Source organism: Harpia harpyja, chromosome 10, assembly GCF_026419915.1.
Source record: "Harpia harpyja isolate bHarHar1 chromosome 10, bHarHar1 primary haplotype, whole genome shotgun sequence".
NCBI classification, from domain to species: Eukaryota; Metazoa; Chordata; class Aves; order Accipitriformes; family Accipitridae; genus Harpia; species Harpia harpyja.
Genome location: NC_068949.1, coordinates 14503766 through 14523538, shown reverse-complemented (window position 1 = coordinate 14523538; position 19773 = coordinate 14503766). Strand labels below are relative to the sequence as shown.

Sequence of the window (19773 nt, the reverse complement as noted above, 5' to 3'; positions counted from 1 at the left end):
TTGGTGTTGTGTGCACGTTAGAAAGCTAAGAAGTTTGCATCTTTCTTGAATGATATCATTACCATCTGCCGTTTATACCTACAAAAAGATCAAACTCTGGAAAACTCTGTGCAAACTCTATAAAGTTATATTGAACTACCAGTGCAAGCTGAAGTTGGAGCTTAAGATGTTGTTTCAGAGTAGAGGTGAGAAAGCACAGTGTATGAGACTAGCGGTATATAATGAAATGTGTTATACCCTGACTGTGGAATGGCTGCTCATTACGAGAATAGAAAGCAATCATCCATGCTGAAAATAGGTTTATTTACCCAGGGTCTATGCCTGAATAGGCATTTTCAACCTTCATACCTATGCCTAGTTGCCCCCATGTAGGCATTCCAAACAAACAGAAAACTTAAACTGCTAAGCTGTTTCAGTGGCGATTTCTTCTCTTAATGGGAAGCAGAAGGAGAATCAGAGCAAACCAACCAAAAAAACCCCAAGCTCCAAATGCTGGCCATTTCTGATGAATTTTAGTTTGTTCTCTGGAGTTGGGCTCTTTCAGGAGTACAGTTCTTAACAAAGCATTACAAAATTGTCTCTAAAAAGCTGAGACTTTTAAAATAGAATATAGATGTACAAACCTGTTATCTTCAAAAAGAAGTTCAGTGTCTAAGTGAGCAAACTTTAGTTATTCTTTTCAAAGATTTCATTGGGTCTTCAAAGTCAACTCAGAGTGTGGGTTTGGTAAAAATTTAAGTACAAGATTTCTGAGAGGTTATGGTCTTTAGTGAACATTAGATTTATGTCTTTACAGAAATGTTGCTTTCTGACAGCTGTGCAATTATCCGGTGTCACCACTGTGCCATGTAGTTAAATGGTCAACAGTTACCACGTTTATAAATAGTATGTGACATTTGAGCTTTGGAAAGTAAATTCTTACTGAATGCTTTTGGAAGAGTTCCATATACAGTACTTCACTTTTATGCATCTTTCAGTGGAATATGCATTAAATGGAATGGCAACAGAGGTTGAATATGATAAGCATTACCTATAAAATAGGAATAAGATTAAACAGAAATTCCAAGGCATTACATTGAAGTGATTAAGGCTAAAACAATAGGTAATGTAACATATATTATAGGAGTTACTCAAGAACATTACAGCCGTGTAGCCAGGAGAAGTTGCAGTGTATAGTTCCTCTTCTCCCGCTCTTCCTTATAATTTTCTTCTTCTCCAACATTTCACTTGATTATCATTAAACTTTTATGTAGGTTGTCTTCAGTGTAGTTTTTTCTGATCACGTGTGACCTAAGTAACAGGCAACTAGTGGAGTACAAACTTTAAAATGTATTATTAGTATATTTCAGTTTGGGTTATTATCAAATCATATTGTGCAAGATGTCATGTACACCTTCTAATTAGCATTCATCAACTGTAGGGGTGTATGCTAAAAGCTGGTGAAGGTTTGGGTCATATTTACTCCTGTTTGCGTGAAATGTCTTATTAGCAACTGAAAATGGAACTCAGTTGTGGACAGTATTTGAGAATTTGCTCTGGGTTGTACCTTTCTTTTTTTCCTTCTTTTTTTTTTTTTCTCTTTTTCTCCCCCCCCCCCTTTTTTTCCTTTCTTAAGTTGAGTTATTTATCTGTGGAGGAACTGAGACAGAGGTCAAGAAAGGACCATCTCACGTCATTTGGACAGAGACCATAAATGAAATATTACAGAGTTTGTGGGGAACAGGAACACTGGATAGCTATCCCAGACTAATGACCAGACGTCTGGGTGGGAGAGTATAGAGATCTATATGACCAATTTGGCCTATCTTTTGCAGGAGGTTCAAGCTGAATATGCTAGGTTTATAGGCATATACTACTGGAGGAGCCCAGAACGGTTAAAATACCATCCAATCTTATGATAGCCTTTCAATAATTACTTGTGCTTCATCAGTACCACTGAGGGAAGAATAGTTTTTCTTAGCAATGCAGTTCTGTGGAAGAGTAACAAGGAAATATCAGGCTTCATGTTTTAATATAACAGTGCACAATAACTTGAAAAAATGTCCCCATTGAGTGACGTTTTTTAGTAATATGTTTATAGAGTGTGGACCAAGAATGAAGTAACACGTACAGTGAATTATCAAGAAATGTGGATGTTAAAAGCACTTTATGCTTGTGGTTCATTAATCACTTGTATGAAGCTAATATGTACCAAGACTGGAATTGACAGCTTCTGTTGTAAGTGTAGGGAAATTAACTGTATCTTTTCCATGAGGTAGTGATCACTGAAAAATAGACTTAGTGAGCCTGCTAAGTGTTTTTTAAGAAGTGTGTATGTGCACATTTATAGGAAGGTGTTCAGAAAAAGGAAGAATATAGAATTTCTGGCAAAACCTTTTTTATTAAAAGCACAAATTCTTCATGGAGAATGACATTCAGTAAGAAAGGGTCAGGTTCAGTGAATTTTCTGATCTGAAAAAGTATGTCATGGAACCTCTTTAAATTCCCATTTTATCATTTACAGAAGGAAGGATTTCATATTTCACTTTGAAATGACATTTAGAAATTTTAATTAACCTGTATTAAATGAGAAAAGTAAACTTACAGTCCTGATTCAGTTTACTACAACTGAGTTTTTCCTTTTCAAGATTCTTAGTCCAAACGTCTGTATTGGGTTTGTGTGCCAAGGTTTTGGTAGCGGGGGGGCTACAGGGGTGGCTTCTGTGGGAAGCTGCTGGAAGCTTCCCCTGTGTCCTATAGGGCCAATGCCAGCTGGCTCCAAGACAGACCTGCCGCTGGCCAAGGCTGAGCCCATCAGCGATGGTGGTAGTGCCTCTGGGAGAACAGATTTAAGAAGGGGGGAAAGTTGCTGTGGGACAGAAACTGCAGCCGGAGAGAGGAGTGAGAAGTTGTGAGAGAAACAACCCTGCAGACCCCCAGGTCAGTGAAGAAGGAGGGGGAGGAGATGCTCCAGGTGCCAGAGCAGAGATTCCCCTGCAGCCTGTGGGGAAGACCATGGTGAGGCAGGCTGTCCCCCTGCAGCCCAGGGAGGTCCACAGTGGAGCAGATATCCACCTGCAGCCTGGGGAGGACCCCACGCCAGAGCAGGTGGGTGCCCGAAGGAGGCTGTGACCCTGTGGGAAGCCCATGCTGGAGCAGGCTCCTGGCAGGACCTGCGGATCTGGGGAGAGAGGAGCCCACGCTAGAGCAGGTTTGCTTGCAGGAACTGTGACACTGTGGGGGACCCATGCTGGAGCAGTCTGTGCCTGAAGGACTGCTCCCCATAGAAGGGACCCACACTGGAGCAGTTTGTGAAGAACTGCAGCCCGTGGGAAGGACTCATGTTGGAGAAATTCCTGGAGGACTGTCTCTCGTGGGAGAGACCCCATGCTGGAGCAGGGAAAGAGTGTGAGGAGTCCTCCCCCTGAGAAGGAAGGAGCGGCAGAGACAACGTGTGATGAACTGACTGTAACCCCCATTCCCTGTCCCCCTGAGCTGCTGGGGGGAGGAGGTAGAGAATTCAGGAGTGAAGCTGTGCCTGGGAAGAAGGGAGGGGTGGGAGGAAGGTTTTTTATGACTTGATTTTATTTCTCATTACTCTACTCTGATTTGATTGGTAATAAATTAAATTAATTTTCCCCAAGTTGAGTCTGTTTTGCCTGTGATGGTAATTGGTTGAGTGATCTCTCCCTGTCCTTATCTCGACCCATGAGCTTTTCGTTCTATTTTCTGCCCCCTATCCAGCTGAGAGGGGGGGGACTGACAGAGGGTGGGCACCTGGCGTCCAGCCAGGGTCAACCCACCACAACGTCTTAGTTTTATGACTTTTCATCTAGAGTTGGGATGTCGTACTGTGGCCTAGAAAATTTCATTTTAATCCCTGCACTAATGGTACCATTACCAATTAAGCTTTAGAAACAGTATGAGTTTGGAGTATTCTTTAGTACACTATACGTGTTATAATGAGATTTTTAAAAATTATTTTTTTAAAATATTTTATTGTGGCTAGTAATGCTTATTTTATTTATTTATTTTTAATCTATTAAAAATCGTAGGATTTATGCCCCTCTGGAGATACTGTGCCAAGAAGTATTTATTTAAAATGCAAAGGAAAGAAAGGTTCTAATGAAGTGCAAGTATCTCAGTAACTGCTACAGACAAATTGTTTTCCTGTGAAGTTCTATTGCCTATGCAAGTCACTCCTGGATGTGAACTGCACTATTTTAATTGAAGAAGTTTCTAAATATAAATTGGGTATCTAGGGGATATAGACTGAACCCATCTGCTTTACCAGAATTGACTTTTTCATATCTCCTATCTTAACTTATTTGTACCAAAGACATATACAAAGCTTCTAAGATAAACAGGTACAGTTTGATACTATCCAATTAATTACTGTCAGACATATTGCACTGGAAACTTGGTCTGTATCTCTTCTTTGGGATCTAAACTAGTTCCCTGATTCCTAGGATGTTTTCCTGGACATTTAAATCAAGAACAGAGCCATTTTTAGAAATATAAATCCATCTCTTGCAATGAAAGTCAGCAGCTGGAGCTAGGTTTGGCTAAGGCTTACAAAATGCTATAAAGAAGGTAGTGACGTTTTTTTTTCCCCATTACTGTTTCACTATAATAAATTTCAAAACGGTTCTGAAGAATTGTTCTGATTTTTTTTGTGGGGGGAAGAAAAGACAGTAATTAAATAATTCCCCAAGGATGTAAAGGGGAAAGAAAAAAGCTGCTTTTGGAAGCAGGTCACTGGCTACAACCTTGCTTGGGACAAAAAGAGCTGGAAACAGTTTTCTTTTGAAACCTGTCTAGTGGCAAATATAATGTGATCAGGTAATGAATTGTAAGGGCTGAGACTGATCCTTTATCAAAGATTTGCAAAGAGCTGAGATTTAGACATGATTACTTCCCCAACCCCTTCTTTACTTCTACCTTCATTATGAATAATAAAAAAAGACCCCCAAAAAAGAGAAAAAAGAGGTTTATCTGTCACTTTCATGCTGGTTGCTTTAGAAATATGAAGGGAAGGATGACAAATGACATCAGAAGAACCAGAGATTTGAGATATTTGCCTGTGATGAAAGTGGGGGTTTTTGTTTGTTTTTGGTGTTTTTTTTTTTTTACTTATTTCATAGTAGTAAAGCTGACCTTGATTATTTCCTAACGTCATCCCCCACTGTCCTGGTCTCTAAAAGAACTTGGGTCTCCTTCAGACTCTTTCTTCAGATGCTCACTGGCTAGCTCGATCTGTGCCTGGTTTTCTGCTGTAAGCATCCTGGGGGCTGGCTGTTGGCAGTCTGTCTGGTTGGGAGGGGTCTGCAGTGGGGTTGCAAGCTAGAAGACAGCTGCATAGGAGGAGCTTTGTACCAGGGCCTGGTTTCTGGAGCTGTGGTCTCGAGATGGTTCATGTATCCGCCGGTGCCTCCATGGAGCACTCACCGTGTTGCAGGTGTATTTGCTCTCTGCTGCCAGATGTAATTAGTCATCACTTGGCAACAACTTTGGTTTTGTGTTCTTTCGGTATCTCTTAGGACACTCTTTCCAAATTATTTTCTAACTGTGAACTTCCCAGTTTACCCTCTCTTTCATTTTTTTTCTGGAAAGCTATGATACTCTTTATCATCACCATTAAGGTAAAGGGCGTGCAAGTAATACCCTTTACTACTTTCATATCCCTCCTAGCAAAACACTCTGGTAGTTCTTTTATATCATGGATTTCAGGGTGGCAGCCCTTTTTTCCAAAACTGTAGACACAACAGGACCATCTGTGTTTGCCATCTGCAAGACATTTCCTTCTAGGATCCTGGGATTGGTTACGGGGCTTCCAGACATTCCTACTGCCTGTCCCCTGGGTACACAGTAAGGAGACAACAGGTTTGTAACTATAACACAGATGCACGTAAGCCTAAACTCTTCAGCACATCTTGCTGTCACTGGAACACAATCTGCCCATGTCTGTTTGAACACCCACCAGCATCTCTCTGTGTCCGGTTGCTCATCTCCATATTTCTTTCTACACAGCTTGCTTTTTGCTGTTAATACCAAGGTGCTGACCCTGGCAAAGCAGCCAGGAAAAGAGCCTTCCCTATTACTAGCCAGCTATTATGCACTTGGAAATGTTTTCAGTTTCAGAAGGTCAGGAAAGGATTGTTTCTGTTCAATTTTTTTTTTTTTTTTCCTGCAGAATTGCTTTATTTCTGAACATAGCAGTATTTATTGCTTACTTTCCTAACTTCTCCTTTTAATCCTGCAACTGCCATTAGATAAAATAATGAACCGAGTTACTTATTCATAAAGGCAATGTAAATACTTGTTCTCCACTGTATTCCAATAAAATAATGTCATGGATTATTGGCAGTAAATTATTTTAAGTTATACATTTAAAAGTAAACAAAGCCATATACATGAAAATATCTTTGATCATTTTTCATGAAGCATCTTATTCTTTTCTTTTATTATTGTTGGTATGAGATCTGAAATCTTAATGCTCATATTTTGATTTTCAGTGTTGCCCTATTTCATTTCTGTTGCAAATGCTTTCTACTGAGAAATTATAAACAGTTTTCTACATGCAGTGCTTCCCTTCCCCTCTTCCCAGTCTGGCCCAATTCTGATATCATTTATACGTTGTCATTAATAGTGGTCCACTGAGTGAATTATAATTCTCTTGTTTGGGTGCTGCATTTTAACATTTGGCTGTTGAAATGTAGTTGGAGAGGAAGAAGGGCATACAGTCTCAACCCCCCCTCTTTTTTCCAAATTTGTAGAAGCTATTTGCTAGTCTAAGAGAAAATAAAGATGGATGCTTTTTAATTCCCAGTGTGCTGTTCATCTCAAAAGCAGATTTTATATTTGATAGACATGTTGTGAGGCATTACTCCCAAGTGTCAACTGGACCCTATGTGTATATAGAGTATATAAAGAGCTAACATATTTTGCACGTATATTAATAATTTTTCCACAAAAAAGACCCATAACATATTTTGGCACATGAATCCTGTCCCAGTAGCTGGCAGAGCTTTTCCTCAGCCACAGTGATCACACAAATTCCTAGCCTACTTTCTTTAATACAGAGTGCATTTATGAAATAGGCTGTAATAGATCCTTCAGGATGTTTCATAGACAATTTTTTTTTTCTTTTTGAATGGATGGATGCACAAGCTTAAACAAATGACAAGATCTTGAACAGCTTAAATAATTAAAAACTAATTAAAAGTGGATGACCATAATCTCCCAAGTGCTGATACTTTTTCCTTTTTAAAGAAAAAGAAACTCCATAACTTACAAACATGTAATTTCTGTCTTATTCTGAGAATTCTGAATAAATTTTTTTACAATATCACAGGTCTTCAGGACCATGCTCTTCACACTGCTTAACTTCCATGAGCCTCCAGCAATACACCTCCAATATACCAGTGCTATCGGGAGGTTTAAACCTCCAGATGTGTCTTTCAATAGTTCATTTTGGGATTCTTTAGGACAGCCAGTCTGTAAATATGGTACAAAATCTGAAGCACAAAATGTTTCTGCTTCCTCTCAGCATGTCTGGGTTTAGAATAATGCTTCATGCTATGTGTTGCAGCTCTAAACAGAAGATATTTATAGATATTTAAACTTGCCTACCTATGGTTATGTTTCTAAATACATTTCAGCCTTTCAGAGTGCAGAGCCATTGACTTCTGTAGGAGGTGCTGAATGGTCTAGCACTCTGATGACTAAAGATAAACTCTTAGTAATCTAAATTTAGGCATCTCATTTCAAAAAATTTGGCCCAGATATGTGATCTCAGAAGAATGAGTTGCAATGATTCATTTCAAATTCCCTGGCTCTTGCAGCTCCCCAGACTTAGCATTTATTTATACAAATTGTTCACTGTTGCAAATAAATCACAAAATGTAGCCAATGCAATAACTCTGCACCTGAGCATTATTTAGTTCTGCTTTGCTAATGTTGGCAGCACTTTGCTTTTCCTCTATATGTTACAGCACCTGGCTATTTTGGCTTTGTCTGAATATATTAGAGGGGTGAATAGGGAGAAAATCTACAAGTTTTTGTCCTCGCTTCCATTACTGCTAGCTTTCCTGATAGCTGCAATTCCTCAATTAGGTGGTCAGTTTAATTTTCCTGCCAGCTTAAAAGAAACACAAGGGAGACAATTACCAAGGGAGACAATTTTTCACTGCACGCTCAGGAGAAGATTATCTTGTCAGAAGTGTTGTCTCTAGTGGTTCTCATCTGCTTTGACACCAGGGATAGTTAATTTCCCATAATGGTGTTTATGATGATGATGAGAAATACTGTGCCCTGTCTGTGTTGATTTTTCTCTTTTGACTGCTTTGCGGTTTCTCTGTTGGGATTTTTATCTCTTTAAAGGAGTACTTCACCTTGTAGACAGGAGAAATAGATTAAGGTATATGTGTTGCCCACAATTTTCTCTTAGGTTTGTGTGGGCTGCACAAATAAGTAAAGTTTTAAAACACAATTACTTAGGCAAATAATTTGTACCTTTTTTTTTTTAAACACAGTATAAACTAAGAGTAATGCTAAAAATGTCAGTGTTGGCTACTTAGCCAGTTTTTGATTTGTTTTTTGTTAGGATCAGGTAACAGTACTCCCTTTGCCTATTTTAAGGATGGATAACTTGTCATTTCACTGCAACCTTATAAGTCATGGGCGTTTATTCTAAGCCAGTCATCTGTAGTCAGTGTCATGAGAGAAGGTGATTCATCCTGTCTGATGCTAAATATCTGAGAAGCTTACTATGCAAATGTGTTCTGGAGAGGAAGGTGGTTGATGATGTTCCTGCCCAGCCCAGTGCTGCGGTCTATAGAGCCTCTCTGTACCAGTGCAATTGTTTCTGAGGCCACACACAATGAACAGGGTAAGGAAATTATCCAGGTTAAAAACCAGTAACTGGAAGTATTTTGTTCATCTGTATTTGCTGGTTTAACCAGGTTCATTCCAGTGATTCACAGGGCCGTTTATAACACAGCACTAAGAATATCTGTTCAATAAATGGGGTCATATTGGCACAGAAGAAAGAGGTGGTTGAAGGCAGGGACATTCAAAACTTTGTGTAATGAGCTGCCTCCTGAAATACATGTGTGCGCTGAGACTGTCCTGTTTTATTAGGTGAGATGAATCCACAATAGTTGTTTCGCCATGTGTTAAGCAGGACATTACCAATATCATTATCACTGTAGTGTACACCTCTTGATGCTTGATATTGCTTTATTAGACTATAAAATATCCTGAAGTGAGCTTATCGATGTCAAACAAAGGAGGCAGTTAGAAACTTCTATGTATATTGCCCTATCCTTCCACTGAAGTCCTCAGTACTAGTAGTGCTGTTTGTGCTAGCAGTCTTTCCCAGTTTTAGCATCTTAGTGAACCACAAGGGTTATATGTGTGTGGATAAATATACTGTCTGATGAGATGGCCTGTTTCTTTATAATATGTAGTGATTATCCAAGTCCCCACCAGGAAGCCAGAAAAAGTGTCCATGCTAATCATAACTTTCTCTTGGGTCTTACGTAAATATGGAGAGGATGACTCATGTGAACTTCACTTGAGTGTCTCAGAGTGGTGTTTTTCATTAAATAGGTTAGCTAACAGTTAAACTGTCAGAGTTGTAAAGAGGCAGAGGCAGTATATTTTGGGAGACATATTGAAAAGAAACCCAGCCTACTAGGATGCATTAGATATATGGAAGTTAAATCTCACAAACTGCATCTTCTGTGTGCAGCTGTTCATCATAGGATCCCTTATCATGTTGATGTACCACCCTGCTCCAGTATGTTTTTATGGTACGTCTAGGGAATATCTTCATGGTACAGGGTACTTTGGTTTAGATACTGAAGTCAGAGAAACGTGACTACCACCGTTAAGATACTGTTCCATGAAGCAGCTCTGGAAGAGATGAAAAGAACTATACTGAAACAATGCCAATAGCAATGAAAGCAATCAAAATGAGCTTTATAGTACCTTTTTATGTAAGTTCTTTCTGGAATATGTTTCACATGTTTTATTTATTTTTATTATTATATTTCTTTTTATTTTTGTAGGCTGTGGAAACCAACCTTGCATCAAAGGATAGCCACTGGGTCTATGTAAATGAGGTAAGAAAGTCAAAAGAAACAACATAGCTTGGTACATTCACTCATCACTATCTCTAGTTTCATATGTTTTGACACACCAAACTGAGCATACACTTAGCATTTTTGCTTTTTGAATGGTACAAGATGCAAACTCTGTGGTGTCATTGCTTGTCTGTCTCAGCTGAATTGACATAGGTTGAATACCAAAGGTCAAAATATAGCTTCCAATATACCTCATAGCAGCTGGGAGACTTTATTTTTACCTTCACATTGACCCTACTTCATTAGCTATTTAGGAAGGAGAGAGTATCTCAAAAGAAACCTCAAATACATGCATCTATGTCTGCCAGAATCTCACCCTTCACTGCTGTGAAAGCCTGCACTCAGATACTAGGAGAGGAAAGAGTGCTGAGGCTAGTTGCAGGCTTAGCTCATTCAAATATGCATTTACATGATACACAGGTTTTCTCTAGTGCAGAACGTGTTGTGTTTTGGCCAAGATCCAGGATAGCATAGATTTAAAATGTCATATTTCCTCTCTGCAGCAAATGGTATCCTGTCCTGCTACTATGATTATTTATTTTACCTTAGTGCCACAATGCCCTAATGGGAATCAGTGCAGACTTCTATTTAAAAAGCAATGGAAAGCTTGAAATGTACTATATATAATAATTTATAAATCACTGATTGTTCATGATAAATGGCACTATTTTATATATTTCTGGGTTTAATAATGATTTGTTAAAAGATAGTAAAATATCTAAGTTAAAAAGAACTGTGTTCACTCTTTTGTTTTTATAGTATAAAAGCATGGCCTCTACTTTAATAACCAATTCCTTTGTTAATTTCTCATTTCTTTCTTTGCGCCTAGCTAATAATTTTGGATAGGCTACTTCTAATAGTAACAATAAATTGTATTGTGTGGCATTAGAAAGGCTCTGTAGTTAAATAGGGGTTAGGGAAAGTGAGTGAAATCTCTGCTTATAAAGGCCTTATAAATTCTTTCTAGTCCTTGTTACATTTAAGTACCTCCTGATTTGTCAGCTGCAGTAATGACCCACTACAAAATATCAGCAAGATGCCCAGAGAGTCAGTGTTTATATTCTCATAAAGAAAATACAGTGCATATTTCCCTATACATTTATAGAGTTTGTGAATCTGTTATTGCTGCTGTTATTGTTCAGATGTTAAAACTCACTTTGTGAAGCCTGAATCTGTAACATCACAAATAAAACCCTTCAGCACTCATGCACAAACGTGTGCATACATACACATACACAAACACATCACACAGGGTGTAAATTCTGCTTTTATTTTGGGAACTTTTATTTTTTCTCTTTTATGGCTAGAGACTGGGTAGGGAAGCTATGATAGCAAAACGTAAATCTAAAGTATAAGTTTTTAGTGAAAAATATTAGTGCACATACTTGTAAATATCTCAAAATGCAATTCATTCAAACAGACCACTACAGAAACTTTTCAAATTCATGAAACTTTGGCAAAAAGAGGAGGAAATGTCTGGATTATCCTTTTTTTTAAGAGAAAAGTGTTGGTCTTTGTGTGCTTAAAGCTACTGTGAAAAGAAGATATGGTAAACATCCACATGGATGTATCTGTAGAAATATGGAGGTTCCTTAGGGCTTGTTTCTTACTTAATAGTGTGCATACCCCCATGCTAGCAAGAGGACAGACTGATCATGCTTTCCATGTACATTGTTTCCAGTTGGTATCAGTGAGAACTGCATGGGTACTTGATGGAAAATATGTTATTCCTTGACTGGATGTTGATTGGTGCTGTGATTTGCAGAATGGAATTAACTTTTAATTCCTAACAGTCTAATCAGCTCTTTTTGATCTAATGCCACATGAGTAGCAAGCCATTCTGTAAATGGACCAAATACTTAGCCAGTCCTTTTTTTCTCCCAGGCAGGTTGAGGATCCTACGCTTTTCTGTTCTCCCTACGGTCTACGTGACCTAATGATCCCATAGCAAGGAAAGAGAGGTATAGGGCTAACTGACCTGAAGGGGCAGTAGTAGGAAGAGAACACAGTGACAATTATTTCCACTGAGGTTCCTTGTATGAAGGGCGTTGGATTGTAAACAGGCTCTTTAGGCCTTTCTCACTTCAAGGAACCATTTAAGGGCCTGGTACAGGTTAGACTACTGAGGTCTACTGATCTTGAGCACCTTTTCACAATCTGCCCTGTCTCCCACCTCTCTTCAAGCCAATGAGGATCTGAACCTTGGACTTATCTTGCCGTAGTAAGGATGACTATATAGCACGGTCTCATTTCAGTAAGAGATTTTATTATTGTCTTACTTGAATTAAATCTACTTTACTCTCTCTTTATTGACAATCCAATAAAAATTTGGTTTTGTTTTTTTTTTCCCTTGTGCTTCTGTCCCATACAGCAGCATAGGGGTTAAGTTTTGGAGTTTGAACATATTTTATCACGTTAATTTTATTAGGTAAGCAACACCACCAAGCTTGTGATGAGCTGACTTAAAACTGTATGGCTGGTAAGCTTATTACACAGCAAATGAACAAATGTAGAATATATGAGTTGGTCTCACATTACAGAGCTGTACTGTCAAGATCCTGCATTTACTAGTTTCCAATAACTCAAGCCACTGTGCTGAGGTATCTGTTCAGTTTGGATGCCATTGGTGGTGCAAAAGGACTCAGTCACCTTCAGAAAAAGGCTAGTGAATTGGGAGTTGGATTCGTTGTATGGGGTTGGAAGGTTGAAACATTACACGGCAAGTCTTTCAGGATAAGAGAATACACAGGGATGGGTCTTTGCAGGCAGTATCGTGCCCTCATATGTCCTCTTTGAAGCCAAAGTCATAAAAACCTTACTGGTTTAAAAACATGTATTTGTAAGTGTCTACTCTTCTCATTTCAGACATTTTATGTTTCAAACTCGCAGAGCTGTCAAAAGTAGCGGAGATTTGAGGGGGGGAAAAGAAATGTATTTCTAACCACCTTCCCTTTTTTAGATTTATATTTCATCATCCTCACTTTTATTCATCTAGAAATACTAAATCATTCCTTGCATTCATTTAGGTAGTGATTCTACCTGAATTCTGGGTTAAACATGCCAAGTAGTTTTTTAAAAGCAAGAATATTTGTGATTTCTGTATAAATCCTTATAAAAGCAAACAACTCTTCAAAACAATGGCTAGTCCACACTTAGCTTTGTCTCCAGAATAGTCCAAAATATTTTATTACCATTGACTGTGTTCGGAGTTGCCAATGACCAGCAATTTTGACCCTAAAGAAGATCTCTTAGAACATATCTGGTGTTCTGCTTGTACCTTTGCTGTTTGTGCTTTCAAGTGCTGATGAAGTGACCTACCAGCTTTGATAGATGTATGCTATTTCTTCCTGTGGCATGACTGGCACAGTTGTAGATGCCCCCCTTTTTTGGGGTGTTTATTTCCTGTCTTTTTTCCTGTTTTTCTTTCTTATTTTTATTTTTCTTTTACATTTCTTTCTCTTTGGTGCCTGACATCAAGCATCTCTGTCGGTTCCTCCTGACATTTTTCATTCTCCCCTTCTCTTTTTCTGCCTGTTAAGAGAAAATGCAGTGCATTGCTCAGGGCATGTGTCTGTGGGAGAGGCACAAGAGCAATACTTGAAACTGAATTTGTATGTGGTTGTACTAGGAGCAATGCACTGGGAGTCTGTGTCTGCTTTTTTATTAGCAGCAGCAGCAGTAGGTTTTGGGGTATAAATAACACTAGAAACCATGTTTCCCTTTTTATGGGACATTTCATGGATTTGAATTTTTCTCCATTCCAAGGGGACAGAAAATGCAAAAGAAATTGTTCTGCAAAACTGGACTTCAGACAAAAAAAAATTCAAATTAAACACAGTATTTTATTCCCTCAGGTCAATATATTTAATTCTAATTCAAATTTTCTAAACATTCATTATTTTTACCTGTAAATCAGTAAAGTACACAAAGCAATCAACTACTCTTCATGGAAATGGAATGGGTACTGAAATTGACTGATAACTCAAATGAGTTGTTTCACCATTATCACATCCTTCCTTTAATTTCTTTTTCAACAAATTTTCATCGCTATTCAGAAGTTTAATTGAAAGTTGTAAGACGTGGTAGGACAAAGCACAAGGCTACAGTTGAGATAGGAGATAATTTTTCATGAAGGACGGGTAGGGATGAAGAGAGGACAACATAGCATTGCATGTCCAAACCATACGTACTTGCTCTGAAGCTAAGGAGAAGTGAGCTTCAAGCTTGCTGAATAACTGTGTGGAAATACACAAAAGACATACATCGAGGAAGACTTTTTTTGAAAGTGCATTTTTTGACAGAAATGCCCCAAAGTCAAGAAATTGAAATAATGGAGAATTTTAACTTTCCTGGCAGTTAAAAAAGTAATGTTAGGACACAGACAAGGCTTCACAATTTCCTATGATTGACAATGTTATCCCTACATGTTTAAAAAGTTAAGGCAGCCATCAGTTCAGATTTCATTATGGCTAAGGAAGAATGGGCTAAGGAAGCCGGAAGATACTTGTTGTGAAAGTGATCGTGAGATGGTAGCATGTTTGAAGAAGAGGAAGAAGTGAGAAAAGGAGAATAGGGATAATGGATGTCAATAAAAAGATTGTCCAACTTCAGAAGTTTAGGGAACCTAGTAGTGCTTTTGGAAAGATAATATGATGAGTGAAGGATGGCAAAAGAACCGTGGAGTTCTGTGAAGATGAAGGCATAATAAGGTATCGTTATGGTTCCAATGGGTTATCTTTACAAAGCTTGAAATCAGAGAGGAATTCTAAAGAAAGAGTGGTGAAAAAAAGGGCTAAGGAGGAGTGTAAAAGTGTAACAAAGTAAATGATTATAAAATGAGTCTGAGGTGCAGAATGTCTCATACCAGGAGTCATAAAAAGCGACAAGAGAAGTTTAGATATAGCAGAAGATAAAGGAAAGTGTAAGGTGATTACTTAATGGAAAAATGAGGTTTTAATGTTTTTACTGACTTGATGCTGGCTTTATAGAAACTAATTGTAACCAGACTGTTAAAAATGTATTGTAGTAGTTCCAGTTTATTTAGATAAATCTAAGGCACTCCACCAGATGAGATTCAATATAGAAAAGTGCTGAGTACTTTGGGTGTGGTTACAAAATGAGGTATAGCTTGTGAGCATCTGTAGAAGCAACTTAGAATCCTTGTGGATAACAAACAGTATCAATCAATACTGTTGTGGTCTTGCAAAACAAGCAAATATAATCCTCAAATATGTTACTGGAAACATTCTTTGTAAGATAAGGGAGGCAATTATTTTGCTCTGCTTGACATCAACTTGGCCTTGTTGGAACAGTATTGCAAGTTTTGGGCAAGACACTTTAAAAGAAAAAAAGAGAATGCAGAACAATTTTGAAAATCCAGAGGAGAGCACCGAGTATGATGAAAGCTCAGTAAAATATGACCCATGAGGAAAGGTTGAAAGAATTAGGTTTGTCTCCCATGAAACTCAAAAGATGGAGCAAGAGTATAGCAGTAGAACAGATATAATTAAAAGAATATGATCACATGTTGACTCTGGAAAGATGAAGGAAATGCAATTAGTCTTCTGCAGTAAAAATTAGATTGAGTATTGGGAAATGGTTTATGATCTAAATATGATAATGAATAGGAACAACTTCCTTGGTTACTTTCTTCCATCTCATCATCTCTCTGTCTTCACACATGGCTCTGCTGTTGTTTTTTATTCTTCGTTTTTCAGCATCCTACTCATGATATGTAAGTCTGCTAAATATTTTCAGATGTCAGTTTGGAAAGACAAATACAACTGCATTATGAACACCACTGGGTATTTTCTGATCTGCACCTTCTGTTCTAGGTCGTTCTGCGTTTCTTTTTTCAATATGGGTATGAAAATGATAGTTTATCCACTGCATATACTTCTGATTGAATCATTTATTCAATACTTTTGCTGACAAACATTAAATTTATTGGAACTGTGACTCATATTTGATTTCTGATCAGCATGGAACTCCATCCTTCTCTGTCTACTACTGAGCAAGCTAGAGTGATTGTGTTTGATTAGAAAATCCACCCTTGGGGTAGCCCCAGTGATTTGGCTTAGCCAGGGATGCACCTAGCATCATATTTCTTGATATCAGTAATTTGAAATGGAGGACTATATTGTAATTTTATGTAGTTTTGATAGATGCCTAGTAATGAATTAGTGGCACTTTCAGTGCTTTAAAAATAGATTTAATTATAGGGTGTAAAAAATAAATCTGAAAACTAAAAGTTAGAGCTTCTACTTGACTACAGTTTTCATTTGTTGCTTTGCCATGGAGTTGATTCTCATTGATTCAGATTAACCCTCATCAGATCAGAAACAAAGGGGTATTTGTTATTAACAGAAAATAACTTCTTATTACCCTGATTTTTTAGTCTTAGAATTATCACATTCTGCACCATATGGAATAACAAATGCTGAAATTCAAACAATATTCACTTCTAAATTCTCAAACTGGAACCATGGGAATAGTGGGGAGAACTAGTGGAAATTTCATTACATTAGTTCCTTACAGTCTAAATGATCAGGTACTCTGTGGGAAAGGAATGTACTTTGGGGGGAGAAAAATCCTCCTCATAGGTCAAGTACCAACCCATGTAGGTATTTATTAGTCATGGCACGACACTTAAAAAAGGGAGGTTTTCTTTCTAATAAAGCAAAACTTTGTTATTTTGCAAAATAACAGCATCATGCATTCTTCTACTGCATTTTTTCTGTGAACTACTGTAAAGTTTCCAGAGTTAAGCTTTGTAAAGGAGGAAGGAATCATACTCTTGATTGTCCTGGTAGATGCACTAGCACAGTTCCCAATGTTTGTATGTGTTCACGGGGACTGCACAGTGGGTGACTGTATTTCTGTACTGCACAATTCAACATATAGTTTAATGCTATGCAGAGTAGCTTGACTCTAAGGTTGAATCGGGGCTCATTTGTTCATCACTAAGAAAAGCTTGTTCTGTTATTTGTCCCATTTAAAAACAAACAAACAAAAAAATCAACCAAACAACCTATGCTGCAACACTCCAGGGTGGATAGCAGAAAGGAAAGTTGTATTTGTAACAGCTCTTGTAAAATCACAGATGCTTTTTTATTGATAGAATGTAGTAAGCCAGCTGATCTTCTTGTACTAACCTGAGCTTAATAACTAGAGCTTCTAAAAAATCATCAATAGCATTATTTTGCTTTTTATGTACAGTGCTAACCATAAATACATAAAAGAAAGTCAGAGACCACTTTGTTATTAGTGAAAATCTGTTTTCAGTAAGAAATCCAAAATAAATAGCATGAAGCTATAGAAACAGAGTATTACACAGATTCCAAATCCATAGGAAAGCAAAGTATTGAGTAGTTCGAAGACAGATTAAAATCTTGTAAGCTTTAATTGAAAAATAAAACTAAACTCTAATTAACAGCCAGAAAATTATGCTTTTGGATATTTTCTCTTTTCAATCCACAGAAAAGATCCTGGTTTGTAAAATTTGGAGGCAGTAAGCACAGAGAAACCACTATAGCAATTGCAGCTGTAAAGTATTTGGTTAAATTCTTCCCAACTATGATGATACTTGTCAGAAGAAGCCCTCATAGTTGAAAAGAAGGAGAAGGGAGAAGTAAAGTAGGAAGAAAAGGTCTTGTAATTTCTGCAGGAGAAATAATAAAAAGATTTGGAAACATAGCAAGAGTACACATTTCATCAGTGGCGAGAAGCCTTAGACAGAAAGTTAGAGTGCTAAGGGACTTGGGGAACTCTGAGCCATGTTGAGATGATGTTATCCACATCACTTGAATGTGAATAAAAAATTTTAGACAGCAGTTGACCTTGTTCTTCCTTTTTGGACAGATGACACTTTCCAAATAATGCTGGTGGTGCTGCCAGCAGATGAATTGCTAGATCTTCAACTGATTAATAAAACTTTCCCAAACTCAACCTAGGTGATCAGTCAGAACAAAGTGCAGAAAAAGTTATTGATGCTTTTTCCTTTCCCCTTTCAGAGCATTCACTCAAAACACATTTCTGCTAATCCTTTTTTGGACTCTAGCTCAATTCTCTTATTTCTGCTCTTTTCATAGGTCTCTTGTCACCACTATTTCACTGTCTGTAGGAGGCAGTTTGTTATGTGAGAGACGAGAAAGTGTCCCATCATCTCTCTCCTGGTGTGACATGTTTCTAACTTTCCATTTCTATCCTGCAGCTCCATTGCTTCTGCCAATAGTAGTTTTCTTTTCTTTCCATAGTTACTCATCCTCTTGATTTGAGAATCAAATGGCTTCTCAACTATCGTCTGGGCACTTTCTTATTTTCCTCTATAAAATATTTTTCAAAGGTTAAGAAAAATGAGCAGAAAATAGAATAGTAATTATCAGATAAAGTCTATCTCGGCAAACTACTTTCCCCCCCGAGGGCAGCATGTAGGAAGGTGTTAGATAATGCATGATAAACAGTGTTTTCCTAGCATGGGGCTTGTAGAGTAATCTTGGGGAAAACTTATGACTTCGAAAGAAAGATCCATTATGAATGCAGCGTTTCTTCTTGATTCTTGTTTGGAAAATCTTTTTCTTTTTTTCTAGAAATGCCTCTGCTATATGCACTTTGGGATATCAACAGTTAGACCCACAAGCCTGTGCAAATTGTTATGGCTTCATTTTTACATGGGTAGAACCAGGACTGTCTGATAGACTGGTATTCTGCTCAGTCTTTCTCTACATATGGAAATGCCAAAAGACTTTTCTTTTTTTTAAAGCATCAGTCTGTGTAATGATGCTTGTGTTTACTCTGATAACAAGAATTTAATACATCTTTTACACTTCCCTGTGTCTTATTTTTTCTTGAAAAAAAGCAGACTTTTTAATAATAGTTTATGAATGCAAGTAGGACAATCATTCTGTTTTCAAATGATACAAAAATGCACAGATTAAAGTCAAAAAATTGAATAGAAATACAAGGAACACACTGTGGAAAATTTCTTAAGATTTAGCAAATGACACATTTCAATGCAAAACTTAACAATTTAAAATTATAATTTATTCCAATTTTATTCCAGGTACTCTATATTTACTACTTGCCCAAAGAAATCTTGCTTCTCTCCTTTTGGCTGCTATCTTTAACACTGCAAAATTTTTATTTGTTTATCTATTTTCACAAAAATGTATCATTTTCTTATATGTCCTTGAAAGGTATACGCATACATGAAACTGTATTGCATGTGTACCTGCATCCTTCTCAAAGAAATTTGTAGGGTTCAGAATTGACCTAATTCTAATGCTGTTGAATTATGCAGAAACAGTCTTAATCAGCTAGGAGCAAGGTTACATCAGGTTTGATGAGTTGTTTTGTCAGTGAAATCCATATTAAAATCAATGGTGATTTTTTTGTTTGCTTGTTTTATCCAGCTTTTGATAACTATCATTTTGTGTGCTTTTCTTTTTTTTTTTTTCTGAGATAATTATTTTTTAGTATGGAATACTATTTTGTTAAATTAGAGGATCTTTTACTGTGTAGGCACTTGCTACTATCTGAGAGAGACTTCTGGACACCCAGTGTAGAGTCCTTATATCTAGGAATAGAGCTTATTCAATTAAATTATAAATACATCCCTGTAGAGATTTTTAGGAGCATCAGGTAAAAG

At 37.5% G+C, this 19773-nt stretch overlaps 1 protein-coding gene across 8 annotated transcripts in view; it reads left to right on the top strand.

The window, feature by feature from the left end:
* The window catches only part of GRID1 (glutamate ionotropic receptor delta type subunit 1), a 557494-nt gene that overhangs the window by 416813 nt on the left and 120908 nt on the right, over nucleotides 1-19773 (top strand). For all 8 annotated transcript variants that reach the window (XM_052799330.1, XM_052799329.1, XM_052799328.1 and 5 more), the window contains one exon: nucleotides 10053-10106. In XM_052799330.1, the coding sequence (XP_052655290.1) occupies nucleotides 10053-10106 (54 nt within the window). The remainder of the gene's footprint in view (nucleotides 1-10052; nucleotides 10107-19773) is intronic.